This window comes from Vitis riparia, chromosome 8, assembly GCF_004353265.1.
Source record: "Vitis riparia cultivar Riparia Gloire de Montpellier isolate 1030 chromosome 8, EGFV_Vit.rip_1.0, whole genome shotgun sequence".
Lineage (NCBI taxonomy): Eukaryota > Viridiplantae > Streptophyta > Magnoliopsida > Vitales > Vitaceae > Vitis > Vitis riparia.
In genome coordinates this window covers 16,521,944-16,536,206 of record NC_048438.1, presented here as the reverse complement: position 1 = coordinate 16,536,206, position 14,263 = coordinate 16,521,944, and the positions used below count along the sequence as shown (strand labels likewise).

Genomic DNA, 14,263 nt, shown 5'->3' with positions numbered 1-14,263 from the left:
ATATTTAATTTGTAAAGTGAATAAAAAATAAAATAAAATAAATGTTATTTTTTTAATATTTAAAATAAAATTTATAATATATTTCAATATTTTTTTATTTTAAGAAAATGAATTTTCTCTTTAACTTTGAATTGATATATGTTATATTAAAGAGAGATAAAATATACGATGATGATACATTACAGGTGGTAGACTGTTTACATTGTCGCGATTTGAACATTTCATGAAATCATTTAATCGATAGGAGTGACAAATGATGTGTACAAAGGGTATGGATGTAATCGACGAGAGCTAATAACTTACGTTTATTATGAATTGTTCATCCACCAATAAAGAATGTGAGTTGGGTTTAGAACATTGTAAGATAGATTAGTTTTACCCTATATATGTTTAGTTAAATTTAAGATAAGATAAGTAATAAAATAATTTGTTTTATGTTGCAGCGAAAGAAATAAATAGTTTCACCATGTTAATGTCTACCGACATCGGAGGACGGAATGAATAGTTTCACAATGTGAATGTCGATGGACAAAAGAGGAACCGTAGATAACTTTTCTTTCTAAACAAGACAAAACTTTAAAAACAAGTTACCAAAAATATGATTTGAGTGATTTTTATGTTAGCGAACCATATAACATGGTAGTCCTTTGGAACGTCTTGATTACCCAAGCAATGATTTGGAAGAAAGAACGGGAATATGTTAAGGATCGTACGTGACAATTTAACTTTATTTCTGTGTCTGCTTCGTGAACCGGATCTTCTCATTTTGATTGCTTGGGTAAAGAGTGAAGCTTGGCTTCTTTGAGTTTGTTCGACTCCCATGGACACTAGTCCCACGTGAACGCTATCTCTTTATTTCTTTGTTTTCTACTTCATCAATTCAGCCTTCGTCAAGGTTCTCCATTCTTCTTCAATCATCCACCCAATCGGCAACCAAGATTTGACGGCTGATGTATTGTTTTTCAACAATAAAATATTGGCAACCAACTGTGATTTGAAAACATACCATTTTTAATCAGCATTAAGTGTGACAGTCAAAAATATTTTAATCAAAACAAATATTAAAGATTAATGTATCATGGCAGAGCTGTCACATGAGTGGAGGACACACGTACAATAAATCCTACGTGTACACAGCCAAAATATGATTCACCATTCATCATTTCATAATTATGTATAAAAAATGTTGTGCTAAGCAGATTTTCAAAATAATTTTACTTCTTCTTCTCGTGTCGGGGCCAATGACTCCAATGGAAATAAATGCTTTTACTCTACAGTCAAACCATCCATATCAAAAACACTTATAGCCGCGGGCCGGTGTCCATATTAATCAAGTGTAAAGTAAGAAACAAAGGGGGTGGTGGGTACAGCAGTACACCTTACGACAGCATGATAAGTTGTTCTTATTTTTAGTATTTATCTTACATGTAGTTAAATTTGGAAACGTAATTTATCTTAATATATTTATATAAATGTTGCCGTTGTGTTTTTCCTTGAGTAAAGAGGACGGAAGTGACGTGAAGACACTGTTGTCGTGGTATTGAATTAATGAAAGAACTAAATAAAAAATGATAAATAAAGAAATTCACCTCCGCCTGCATTATACCCGGAAGATAAAAAAGGAAGAATTTTAAGCAAAACCGTAGGTTACATTTTCTGTAGTCTGTGTAACCGCCACACCAAACCAAAAAAGACGAAGCTTCCTGGAAGTTAGCTTAGGCTTAGTATACTACGGGCGCTATGCGCTCCTATTTATAAACATGATGTCTCTCACACCTGTATAGCACAAAGATAACGGCGCTGGAAATCTATCTACTAGCTATCTATTCTGTAGATTAATTATCGGCAGAAACAGCAGTAGAGTTGCACCGGTAAGTTAAGAATGGCGTCTCAGGAGCCGTGGCAGATGGAGAACGGCAACCTCAAGGGCTCCAGCAAGGAGATTAAACATGGAAGGACCGCCCACAACATGTCCTCTTCTTCCCTTCGGAAGAAGTCCGATCTCTCCCTTGTCAACAAAGTTCCCTGCGGATTGGTGAGGCAGCTATTGGCCAATCTCCAGGAGGTCATCCTCGGGACTAAGCTCTCCGTTCTCTTTCCGGCTATCCCGCTTGCCATCGTCGCCCAGTACTACGGCTTTGCCGGGGTAAGTCTTCGACTGATATTCATCACTTTGTCATTCTGGATTTTAATCCAAGGATGAATCGAATTTGGAATTCCCGTATGATATTAATAATTCTTTACGTTTGTTTTCTGGAACAGCCTTGGATTTTCGGTCTGAGCTTGCTTGGACTCACCCCGCTTGCTGAACGGCTTGGCTTTCTGACCGAGTAAGCCAATGTTTGATTTTCAATTATTTAGTTTTATAGCTCTTCGTTTTCTGTTCACATAAATTGATCTAACATTGTTTTTTCTTTCTTCTCGTGACAAATTGAAGGCAAATAGCATATTATACTGGTCCAACAGGTAAATCATGGAACCTTCATTTGCTTGATCAAATTGAAATGAAAGATTGGGGCCCAAATTTCTTTTTAATTTCTCTGTGAAGAGGGTGGGGACCCGTTTTTTCAAACATTATTTCTGTATTTGGATGCGTAGGAATCAAAGTAGAGGAACAAGTCCAATTCTCATTTCAATGTTTTATGGAAATGAATTAAGATATTTGGATAACAATTTTTCTCCCTCATCAATCAAAGTAATTGAAAAAGATATTTTTATTCCTGTTGCTTCCCTTTCCTCACTTTCTTGGCCATCAAACAAAATTTTTCATCCTTTTTACTAATCAAAGAATGCAAAACATGAATTTGAAAGAAAAAAAAAGTCATTTTCTACTCTCTTCCTCCACTTTTCTAACATGAAAAAAAAGAGAAGGAAATTCTGATTTCGTTGTTTCCTGTTTTATAGCATTCACAGCAATGCTACAAGAGGTGAAATTCTCGCTTATCTTATAATCAAACAAAAATTTCCTTTCTTTGAAGAGTGAATGAGAATAACTAATGAGTGGAGATGAATGAAAATGAATGAAACCATAGGCTATCATGTAAAACCAGACGTTGGAAAGATCCATTTACAATGAAACTCTCATTCTAAAATTTCATTCCCATCAAATTATTGGATATTAAACTAACTACGTTGATTAATTTATTTATAGATTGGAATTTAGATGAGTTTCTCAGTATTAATACTGGATTAAGTTTTTAATGATCATAAAGCTCCCCTAGGGTTTATTGCACTTTCATCACGTACTTCCTTCCGGTTGATTGTATGTTATTCTATTAAGGACATTTTATGATGCCTCACCTTTTTGGAGTATAGAACCCTTGGAAATAGTGTTTGAAATTGCTTTTCAAGCATATGATGATTCAAATCATCAAAGATGTGGTACCTCTATGGTCCATAGGATTTTCCAAATCTCAATTTTGATATTAATATCTTATTTGTCACAAAATTATGTGAGGCTAATGCCTCATAAGAATGATTGCTCTCAAACTCTTTATAGGGTTGTAATTTCTCTTGTTATGCATATTATATTGTGATATCCTACATCGGATAGATGAAAAAGTTTTTGATGCTATACAAGTACAAGTTTTTCTTAACCTTGTAAATGCGTTTTAAAGTCATAACACTTTTGAATCAAGAGTGGATAATATCCACACAATTAGATATGGGTCGTAACAAATGGTATTAGAGTCGATTCTCAACTCCGATGTGGGACTTGTTTAACTTTGTATGGAGTGTTTATTTGTTTGATCCCGCGTTTTAAAGTTGTGAGGGTCTCTTTGGGTCCACATTGGACACTATATATATAGTTGGGTGTTGTTACATTGATAATAAGAAAAATCATTGGTTTTACAATTGGACTTAATGAAACGGTGGTTGTACAAACCCAATGTAATAGTCTCCATTTGTAATGGGTGTAGTGAGAGCCAAATTTAGCTAACCTGATTTTTGAATGTAGTGGGTTCTTTGATATTGTCAGTCAGTGATGGAAGTTGTTTGATGTTTTCCTTGAAATTGTGCTTTCAGTTGGAGGGCTTCTAAATGCAACATGTGGTAATGCCACAGAGCTGATAATTGCAATATTCGCTTTGAGCAAGAATAAAATTTTAGTGGTGAAGTATTCTCTACTGGGCTCTGTGCTCTCCAATCTTCTTCTGGTTCTTGGGACTTCTCTCTTCTGTGGTGGCATTTACAACCTTAGAAAGGAGCAGAAATATGATAGGGTAAAGCCCTAATCACTTATCTTTAATTTCAAACCCTAATTTAATTCTGTGAAAGTTTGTATTTATAAATATTACTTGTGGTCTTAACTCTTAACAGAAACAATCCGACATAAACTCGCTCCTTCTGCTTCTGGGATTGTTGTGCCACATGCTGCCATTGATGTTTCGGTATGCAGCAAACCCCAGTGGTGCCGCTCTTATTGCAGACTCAACTCTCTCTCTATCAAGAGCTGGCAGCATTGTGATGCTCGTAGCATACTTGGCTTACCTAGTTTTCCAGTTGTGGACCCACAGGCAATTGTTTGAGGCACCAGAGGTGATTCTCTTCATTTTCTTTTTGTCTTAGGTGCAAGGCCATGCATTGAACAAACAAATCTATACCGTATGAATTGGTTTTGGCAGAGTCCAGAAATTGGTGACTGCCTCCTTACATTATGTGATTAATTATGGTGACTTTGATGATCAGGATGGTGATGATGATACTGTGAGTTCTGATGAAGAGCCTGTTATAGGATTTTGGAGTTCAGTTGTCTGGCTGATTTTAATGACGGCTATCATTGCTTTATTATCTGAGTTTGTTGTCGGCACGATTGAGGTAATCAAAACATTTTCTAGGCATTCAGCTATCTTTAAATATCCCAACAAATTTAAATCTGATCATGTTGTTTTACATAGCTTTTTCTGGGATTAATTTCATGTGGAGCTAACTCGAATTTCTCTTTCTTTTATTACCAGGTTGCATCAGAATCTTGGGGTATTTCTGTCACCTTCATCAGCATAATCTTGTTGCCCATAGTTGGAAACGCTGCAGAACATGCTGGGGCAGTCATATTCGCCTTTAAGAACAAGTTGGTGAGTAGTGCAGTGATCTTTCTTTCTTTTTTTTCTCAATTGAACAGCTATTTTGAATAAGAACAACCCTCTTTCTCATATTGAACTTGCTGAATGTATTCATTGGACACAAATGCAGGATATATCTTTGGGTGTTGCTTTGGGGTCTGCAACTCAAATTGCAATGTTTGTGGTGAGAATTTACAACCCAAGAAATGGGAGTTCTTGATCAAATCAAACCTGTCTTTGAATCAGTTGGAAAATTATTTACTCACTGTGTAAACATGATTGATCAGGTTCCATTATGCGTGTTGGTTGCCTGGATAATGGGCATCAGGATGGATCTTGATTTCAGTCTCCTTGAGACAAGCTCTCTTGCTTTAGCCATAATTGTCACAGCCTTCACTCTACAGGTTAGGTTTTCATGAACACCAATTTCACATGCCTAATTTTATGTAAAGTCCTGAGGAAGTTGTTCATCATTGTTGAATGAGACTCAAATCTGGTACTGTTGATTATTTATATATAGGATGGATCATCTCACTACATGAAAGGATTGGTCCTTCTGCTGTGCTATGTTGTTATCGGGGCCTGCTTTTTCGTTTCCAAAACAACCCCCGGTGAGTACATAAAATGAAGTTTTTCGGCTTTAATCAGAATATATCCAACGCCCATCTCATTCTTACCTCTTTCTTTTTTCTAGACCAAGGAAATGGCATCACCCCGGGGATCAAGTTGCCAACCGAAGGAGTCGTCAGTGCTTAATAGGCAAGTACATTCTCCAGAACATATACAAATATATTTTCACACATGCAGGAAAAAGTAAAGTGTAATGAAGAATGAGCTATTTGACATATGCAGGCTTTGGCCCTTTGGGGTCGTTTCTCTCCTGATGAAGAAAGCAATGTTGTAATGCTATTTTTCCAACAATCCCTTGATTGGAAATGGGAGGATCAAGTGCAATATTTGTTATTCTTTCATTTGGATTGGCCTTGTGCAGCGTAGGGCGTGAAGTTCACATGCAAGTTACATTTGGCATTAGAGATTGTGGAGGCTCCAAGGTCGAGAAGGATATTAGCGGTGGATGTAGCGTTACAACTTGATGAAGAAGACCAGCATACAAGCATATATGGTCATGTATATTCGTTGGTAACTGAGTATGGTTTGTTATGCTAGTAGAGTGGTGGCCGGGGCACCGCACAGGGCTTCTTTCCTTCTGTAGTTCTATTATCAATAAATGGAAATTGGTGTTTTGAGTTTGCTGTATCTTTGTAAAATTCTGGAACGATTTCAACTTCTATTATTGTTTCCTAATGCGGCACCCCTATAAGTATCTAAATCTAATGATAATACAGTGTTATTTGTCACCTTTTGCATGGGGAATGAACACATTGACATAGTCCCCAACGTCATTATATTCTATGCACAGTGAGTTCCTCCAATTTTTTAGAACTATTGCGGTTTAAAGGTTGCGCTTTTGTGTGAATTTGAAGAGGGGTTGAAAAGGTCAAATCAAGAATGAAGTCATTTGCTGGATATAATATTCTTGTCTCCAATCATGGGTGAATATGTGGGCACCATTGGGAGACATGTCTACCTTTTGGTTGGCTGAAATATTATATCGGGAAAATTGTACTTAGTAGGTGGGTACAAAAATTAAACTTTGCTCGGTATAAATCCGTTTCAGCTCAAGAAGTATGAAAATTAAGAAAAAGAATATAAATTTTTTATTTTTAAAAGAATGATCTTTATTAACTATGAGAAAAAAGATAATAAAAAAACACTAATTTAAATTTTATTTTTTTGTAAACCTCAATAAAATTTAATTTAATTTAATGATTTAGAAAAAAAAATACATCATTTTTCAAAAAAATAAAAATAAAATTATTATTATTATTATTATTTTTTAAAAATCAAACATCTTAGAAAATATATATATTTAAAATTGTGTATATAAAAAATAACTAAAAATATATCAAAATTATTTTTTTTAAATGATATATTTAAAAAAATATAATTTTCTAAAAATAATAAATTTTCAAAATAATTATTAAAAAAAATTAAGATAAAAAAGTTTGTCAAATATTATGGTAGAAAATACTCAAAATAATTTTGAAAGATATATTGATTTCTTCACATTTTATATCATTCTAGGTCAAATATTAATTTTTAGGCATAATTGGGTTCAAAACACAATTCTCATTATTATATGGGAGAAGTCACAAAGGGGACTTATGGAGTAGTAAGGTATATCCATTTCAATAAAGGGTGAGAATCAGAGGACCCTATTTCATTGCATAATGTATTATTTAAACCCTAGTTGCAAGTTGCAATAAACAGGAGAAGGAAGGGTGTTGGTCAGTTCAGTGTTGGGCTTAGATGACCCAGAATGCTGAGGAAGCCCAGTTTATATATTTCCACAAAACCGTATTGGGCCAGTTTGGTTTGGCCCACCTAAAAACCTTTTCTGAAGTCCCCTCCCAAAATCTATCCCATAAAACTTTTGATTCCAATTTCATAAAGATGAGTTTTATATCTAGAACCTTCTTTCCTTCGTACTGTTTACATTTATATAACCAAGAGAAATGGCGCCTAAGCCTGATTTGATTGGGTAAATAAAAGTACGAGTAGAGAAGAGAGTGGGCTGGCCCTGTAAGCAGGCGTGGAAGGAATGGTAGCTTTGAGGAATCAAATATTCTTAAAAACTATTGCCTTCCCATGCCTTTACTGCCGACTTATATACCTAAAATATTCAATCATATGTATATAACTATGCAACACCACACGAATCAAATTTTAAAAATTTCATGACTATGAAAATCTAGGGCCCACAGGGATTAAGGACCCATTGAATATCTGAGCCCAGAAATAAGCCCCATATGGTAGGCCCATTATTCACCAAATCATAGGGAGAGACAAATATAAAAGAGGAGGGAGAAATGCATTGGTTTCACGTTTTCAACTCCTCTTCCTCTGCAACGGGACCTCCTCCTGGGTGCCTTATCTTTGAGTTTGCCATTCCAAAACCCTGGAAATTACAGGTCTCGGCTGTGTAGAGATGAGGGAGGAGAAGGGTGTTTTAGTCTGGCGAAGTATCCCAGGCCTTGAAGCTTCCAACACCGGTCTCGTTGGAAGCCCAGTCCCGCAATTGCAATGGAGAAAGAACGGGTTCAGTGGGATTTCTTGTAATTTTGCCTCTGTTTCAGTGCTAGACAGGGGATTTCAGAACGAGCTGCCACCCACGTCCACCCCGACGGCGGCTCAGGTCTTCAAGCATCCCCTAGCTTTGGTGGCTTTGGTGCCCAAAGACATCTCTCTGTTTACTGCCGGCGCAGTTGCCGGAGCGGCGGCCAAGAGCGTCACGGCGCCTCTTGACCGTATCAAGCTTCTCATGCAGGTGTTTATTTATTTTTGTAATCTTTTTCAAATGCATGATTTATGAGTATTGACTTTCTTTCTAGCTATTGTTCCATCTACTGCTCCTTTGGTTGGTGAGAATGTCGGAAAGAGGAAAAAATTGATTGATTGAATCTGAATTTTTCACTTCCCTAATGTTTCCTTCTGTTACGCAGAAAATATAGGACAAAGAAAGAAATTAAGAGATGAAATATTGGATTCTTGGCTTCGCCAATTTTCCGTTTGGTTACTGGCGAAATTTGGAGAAAGAACAGAAAATAATCTGAATATAGTTTGTTGTTTTTGAATCGGACAACACTCGACCCCGCACTCAACTAGGTCCATCTACTGTTCCGTTTGGTTAGTGAAAAAAATGTAGGAAAAAATGGAATTGATGTATTGAATCTGAATCTTGCGCTTCCCTAATCTTTCCTTTTGTCAAGCAGAAAATATACGAAAAGGAAAAAAATTAAGAGATGGAATCTTGGATTCTTGACTTGGCCAATGTTACGTTTGGTTACTGGCCAAATTTGGAGGAAGAACAGCAAATAATTTGAATATAGTTTCTCGTTTATTTGGAATAGGACAACACACAAACCTACACTCCACTAAGTCCGGCCCAGCAAATTAAGTCACTTGAAGTGAGTTCTCATTTTTAGATAAACCAAAACGTGAGATTTGGAATTTATTTATTTCCTGTAAATCTAAAACTTTGTTTGCCTTAATGTTACATTTGCTTCTAATTATGATGACTAATTATCCAAGTGGCTGTGCTTTAATTTCATGTATTTTTTTAACTTGAGCTGTAGTGGTATCACAGAGCAATAAGCTTTTTGCATTGTGGATTTATTGGAATCTTTGGGGGAAAGAAACTCCATCAACAGAATATAAATAACAGTGGTCTATGCAAGAAAGGAGAAAACAAGAATATGAAAATACAGAGCATAGAAAAAACATACATAACATGAGATTTATTAGGTTCAACTACTAGGGACAATGAGTAAGTTGGCCAGTAAAATCTATAAACAGAGGAAATTAGAGGTGAAAGTTCAAATATAACCCCTCTTGGAAATGGGTGAAAACCCACTAGATGGGAACAAATGCTGTAATGTAGATCATTATTGCTTTTTCCTGTAATTTGGAATAGTTTGCTGTTGAACATGAAAATTACCATTTGCGATCAGTCTATGGGCTCTCTTCTTTTAAATGTGTGTATATATAATCTAGATGAGCCCTGCTTGTTCTTTTTGGTTCCACTGGGAACCACATTTGTAAATTTATGATACTGATGAAGAGTTTGCTAATTAAATAGGGAAATGTCACTCTATATTCTTAATCAATTTGCTCTGTTTATAGACTCATGGCTTGAGAGTTGGGGAAGAAAGTGCTAAGAAGGCAATTGGTTTTATTGAGGTATGTTATGTTTCATTTTTCTTGCTTTTGGTTGTTCATAATTGTTTCATTTATTGCAGATTCTATGCATTTTGGTAATATGGGCTATGATGTAATCTTACTTCTTATTGCTTGAACTGTAAAATTTGTGTGAGCTATTTTATCTTGACTACATAAGCATTTCCCATGCCAAGGATCTCATTTATGTTGACCTATCTTATTTCACATCCATAGGGGAGCCAACTTCATCAATAAATTAAAATTTTAGTTTAATAGGAATATAAATATAGCTATTCTCTCCTGGAGGATTGCTCCCTTGTTTGCTCCAATGTATTTAGAGGGAGCAGAAAAAAAAGGGACTTTAATGGGAGTGGAAGCGTGCTGTTGGAGACAGAGGATATATTCTTGAGGTATTTGTATGTATGGATGGTGGAGATTGTCTCTGATTTGAATTCTAGATGCTCCTTTTTTGCTCTTTTCTTAGTCTAGGTGGTTTTTGTGTCTATGTAACTGGATCTGTGGCCTGTTTGTTTTTCTTGCTTTTCTTTTTCTCTTCTGTTCTCTCCCTCTTTTTTGTGTTTTAATTTTGTATCTCCCTGTTGTGCACCCTTTGGCACTCATGAATATTTTCATTTGCCTACCAGAAAAAGGAAAAACACTCCTAGTCCCAAATCTTGTAGTGAAAATTTCTTAATTGGAAACCTTTCTCCTTTCTTTCATATTCTCATTTTTATTCTGGAACCTTTTTTGTTTATTGACAGCCATTATGTATATTTTAAGGACCTGTAGGATTCCATTTGCCCAGCAACTTGATCTTGTACTTCTCCACAGATTGTGGTACTGTAGTTGAATATGTCTGTCAAATTATAGTTTTATATGTCTACTCCAACAACATGATGATAGGTTGGGTGTTATGAGAGCTCCTGGCTGCCTTATCTGTTAGTCATCTATGTACTAGTCCCTGGTAAATGCATAAAGATGCTTCTTAATGATCCTGAATTTCTTCATTTCAAAAGGTATAAAGGTTTGTTTTTGGGGATAGTTGTTCCTATTGAGTTCTGTGGGGAATCTTTTTCATTTCCAAATTATTTTTTATTGGAACATTTAACATAATAGACATTAAGGAAGAAAGAATTGATAGGTATCCTATGTTCACAAGAGAGCTGCCAGCCTGCCAGACAAAGTATATTACTTTTAAAGCAATATATTTGTGACTATTTTAGCTTCTATTAACTATGGATAGTGGTTTTGTAGATGATAAATTTCAATTGCTTCAGTATACCTGTATTAAGATGCTGGGATATTTGTTCGTTTGAATCCCATGTCTGATTTCTTGTTAAGGAACTATCTTTCCCTGAACTCATCCTCGATGATGACTTTTTTATGTCTAATGATGATGCCTACTTGGACATGAACTGCAGGCCATAACATTGATTGGAAAGGAAGAAGGACTTAAAGGGTACTGGAAAGGCAACCTTCCTCAGGTCCTTTGCATGGATAAGCTTTTCTCTTCACTGTTTCAGAGTATCTTTTTCCAAGATTGTTGGGATAATTCTTTATTGAATTGAATGTACTTAAGGATTTCTTTTGATTTGTTCCAGGTGATACGTATCATACCTTACAGTGCCGTCCAGCTGTTTGCTTATGAAACTTACAAGGTAATGGTGGCGCCATCTTTAAGCATCATTTAGCATGTTGTTATATGGATCTCAATGATTAGTGTTTGAGACATTCTGATTTTTTGTTTTACACATGAATTTCTAGAAACTTTTTAGGGGAAAGGATGGTGAGCTCTCTGTTATTGGTAGACTTGCAGCAGGTGCTTGTGCTGGCATGACGTCCACTTTTGTGAGTAATACAAATACAGCAAACAAAGGCGCTGAATCTTAGTTTATTACATACTGGTTTGCAATGTGCCTTTCTAGGTGGTAATGTGGTTATTGCTTGGTTACCATATACTCCATATATTTCACTTATAAATTCTATCTTGCAAATAATCATCGATTGTCTGGAATTTTTCATGTGTTATTCATATCACTTCTCTTTCTATCCATTCTGTTATCAATCTATATATACATTTAAAACTTTTATCCTTGGCTCTGTATTTTTTTTGTAGGTAACTTACCCTCTAGATGTACTTAGGTTAAGGCTAGCAGTTGAGCCAGGCCATCAAACTATGTCTGAGGTATGATCAACTGATTCAGATTGTGTTTATGGCAAGAAGGCCTTGTTATGTGAAGATGCATTTATGAGCTGATTTCAGGTTGCCTTAAACATACTAAGAGAGGAAGGAGTTGCATCCTTCTATAAGGGTCTTGGACCTTCTCTTCTTGGAATAGCACCTTACATTGCTGTGAACTTTTGTGTTTTTGATTTGTGAGCTTCCTCTTCCCATGACCATTACAGCTTAGTGAGTGAGAACACAAACAGAATATATTCATCTGAGACATGAATCTCTTCTATGGGTAATCAGGGTGAAGAAGTCTTTGCCAGAGAAGTACCAAAAGAGGACTGAAAGCTCTCTATTGACTGGTTTAGTGTCAGCTACCATTGCCACAGTCATGTGCTATCCTTTGGACACAGTTAGAAGGCAAATGCAAATGAAGGGTGCACCTTACAAAACAGTGCTGGATGCTATTCCAGGTAAATAGATGCCATCACTAGTAAAGCATGAATTTTATCAGCTGTAAACATGGATAAGTTTTGAATGGAAGAGCCTCTAAGAAAGTAATAAGTTCGTTTTATGCCCTTTTTTCCAGATGGAGAAAAGTTTTATAATCATCCTTGCAATTCTTGATTTATATCTCTACTTCTCTCTCTCTGTTTTTTAGGTCTGTTGTTAGGGCCTCATAATCCTCACAACTTCCATGTCTGGTTTCTCCCTTTTGAAGGGGCTATAAATTTTTTAACAGTCTAGGTTCTTTTAACAAAGATGTAAATGTTGCTTTAAATGATAACTCCTTGCTTATATCTGACTTGGTCTGATCGTCTCAGGTATTGTGGAACGGGATGGTTTTATTGGATTATACAGGGGGTTTGTTCCCAATGCGTTGAAAACCCTACCAAACAGCAGGTTCATGTTAACTCCTGTTCCATTTTCTCTATTCTCTTTTAGAAATCCTTCTTTATGGTTTTGTGGTGTAGTTTGAAACTAGGTTCCTTCAGACCTTATGTCTAGATTATTTGGTGAATTAGTTGTGGGATGCCCTCTAGTCAAGTTTTTGAAAGATTTGCATGATGACTTTGTTGATATATTGAGCTAATATCAGTTTAACAATTTCATTATAAGGTTTTCCTTAACAGCAAAGAAAGTTAACCAGTATTGTGGATGTTCATGTAGTGCTCCATCATGGTGTTTTGCATTGTCCATTCTATTTTTTTGATAGCCCATGACTTCTGAGCATTTCTTGGCCGACCCTCAGAAGTTGGTGTTAATAATGTATAATAGGATATGGCTATAGATGTAGCTGAATGGTGAATAACGGAATAAGGATTTATATGGCTGGTCCCCAGCGGTCGGAATGAAGGCTTTGTGGAGTTGAGGATTATAAGGGAGTTAAAAATGTTATATGTATATGGGAACCTTAAATCCTCTCTTAAGGGTTATGTGATTTCAATATTTGAAACATTCTTAGCATTGACTCCATACTTGGGGAAGAATTTCTGCCTACCATGTTGTGGAAACAAGTGCAGTAATTTCCTTGGGAACTCCAGATCCATGTTTCTTGACTAATCAGAAATGATGAGTCTACTTGCTGCATGAATGAGCATTTCCCATCATGAGCTTGCAGTTTAGTGGCATAATGCCTAGTTACATTATTTGATGAACTCCTCAATTTTTTGGTGCAGCATTCGGCTTACCACCTTTGATTCAGTTAAACGACTGATTGCGGCTGGTGAGAAAGAGTTCCAAAGAATTGTTGAGGAAAATAGCAAGAAACAAAACCAGAAGGAGAGTCGTTGAAGAAACCAGTTCCTCATCACGCCGGTTCTTTTGCTTGATTTTCTTTTTGACTACCATTTTTTGTGGACATGATGTCCCACCATTTTCTTTTATGGGTATTATATTCCATAAGGAGAATGCCCTGTATGATGATATGTAGTGATTCTTGAGCCACCAGTTCTGGTGTCCTGGGGCTATATTTTGGTCAGATAATCATTAGTGGTAGTCTCGAATATATAAGTTTATCAACTTGGATTTTTTCCCCATCTATAGTAAATTCACATGCAGAAGTAAGCAATGCATTGAGGAAGCCATGGTGGTGAAGTTTGTTTGGACAATCTCAGCCTGCAACCTTAAATTAATTTAGAATGCAAACGTGAGTGATGCTGGGCATTGAGATATTACTTCAAAATTTGATCAGTTAAGCTTCTTCTTGTAGGTGGATTACTTGGTTTGGTTGGAATCAATGAACACCGGG

The 14,263-nt window shown here is 36.1% G+C and overlaps 2 protein-coding genes across 3 annotated transcripts; both read left to right on the top strand.

Moving 5' to 3' along the window:
- Nucleotides 1-1,706: 1,706 nt before the first annotated feature.
- On the top strand, nucleotides 1,707-6,421 carry LOC117920528 (vacuolar cation/proton exchanger 3-like). 2 transcript variants are annotated; one of them, XM_034838124.1, is made up of 12 exons: nucleotides 1,707-2,146; nucleotides 2,263-2,330; nucleotides 2,438-2,466; nucleotides 4,027-4,223; nucleotides 4,321-4,539; nucleotides 4,690-4,818; nucleotides 4,959-5,075; nucleotides 5,194-5,247; nucleotides 5,351-5,467; nucleotides 5,584-5,674; nucleotides 5,758-5,822; nucleotides 6,055-6,421. In XM_034838124.1, the coding sequence occupies exons 1-11, from the start codon at nucleotides 1,883-1,885 to the stop codon at nucleotides 5,817-5,819; spliced, it is 1,347 nt and encodes a 448-aa protein (XP_034694015.1). In that variant the 5' UTR covers nucleotides 1,707-1,882; the 3' UTR covers nucleotides 5,820-5,822; nucleotides 6,055-6,421. The 2 variants fall into 2 exon arrangements, with proteins under 2 accessions (XP_034694015.1, XP_034694014.1); XM_034838123.1 differs by having other exon boundaries at nucleotides 1,708-2,146; nucleotides 5,916-6,421.
- Nucleotides 6,422-8,025: 1,604 nt separating this feature from the next.
- On the top strand, nucleotides 8,026-14,095 carry LOC117919591 (thylakoid ADP,ATP carrier protein, chloroplastic). Its single transcript, XM_034836782.1, has 10 exons — nucleotides 8,026-8,451; nucleotides 9,807-9,863; nucleotides 11,264-11,326; nucleotides 11,444-11,500; nucleotides 11,607-11,690; nucleotides 11,959-12,027; nucleotides 12,106-12,218; nucleotides 12,316-12,485; nucleotides 12,837-12,915; nucleotides 13,692-14,095. The coding sequence occupies exons 1-10, from the start codon at nucleotides 8,113-8,115 to the stop codon at nucleotides 13,804-13,806; spliced, it is 1,146 nt and encodes a 381-aa protein (XP_034692673.1). The 5' UTR covers nucleotides 8,026-8,112; the 3' UTR covers nucleotides 13,807-14,095.
- Nucleotides 14,096-14,263: the final 168 nt, after the last annotated feature.

Excerpts from the sequence above, each read along its gene's own strand:
- LOC117920528 (XM_034838124.1), top strand. The coding sequence starts at position 1,883 with ATGGCGTCTCAGGAGCCGTGGCAGATGGAGAACGGCAACCTCAAGGGC. Across the intron at positions 2,147-2,262 it reads AGTACTACGGCTTTGCCGGG|CCTTGGATTTTCGGTCTGAG; the intron begins GTAAGTCTTCGA and ends TTTCTGGAACAG. Across the intron at positions 5,248-5,350 it reads CTCAAATTGCAATGTTTGTG|GTTCCATTATGCGTGTTGGT; the intron begins GTGAGAATTTAC and ends ATGATTGATCAG.
- LOC117919591 (XM_034836782.1), top strand. The coding sequence starts at position 8,113 with ATGAGGGAGGAGAAGGGTGTTTTAGTCTGGCGAAGTATCCCAGGCCTT. Across the intron at positions 8,452-9,806 it reads GTATCAAGCTTCTCATGCAG|ACTCATGGCTTGAGAGTTGG; the intron begins GTGTTTATTTAT and ends CTCTGTTTATAG. Across the intron at positions 11,691-11,958 it reads CTGGCATGACGTCCACTTTT|GTAACTTACCCTCTAGATGT; the intron begins GTGAGTAATACA and ends TTTTTTTTGTAG.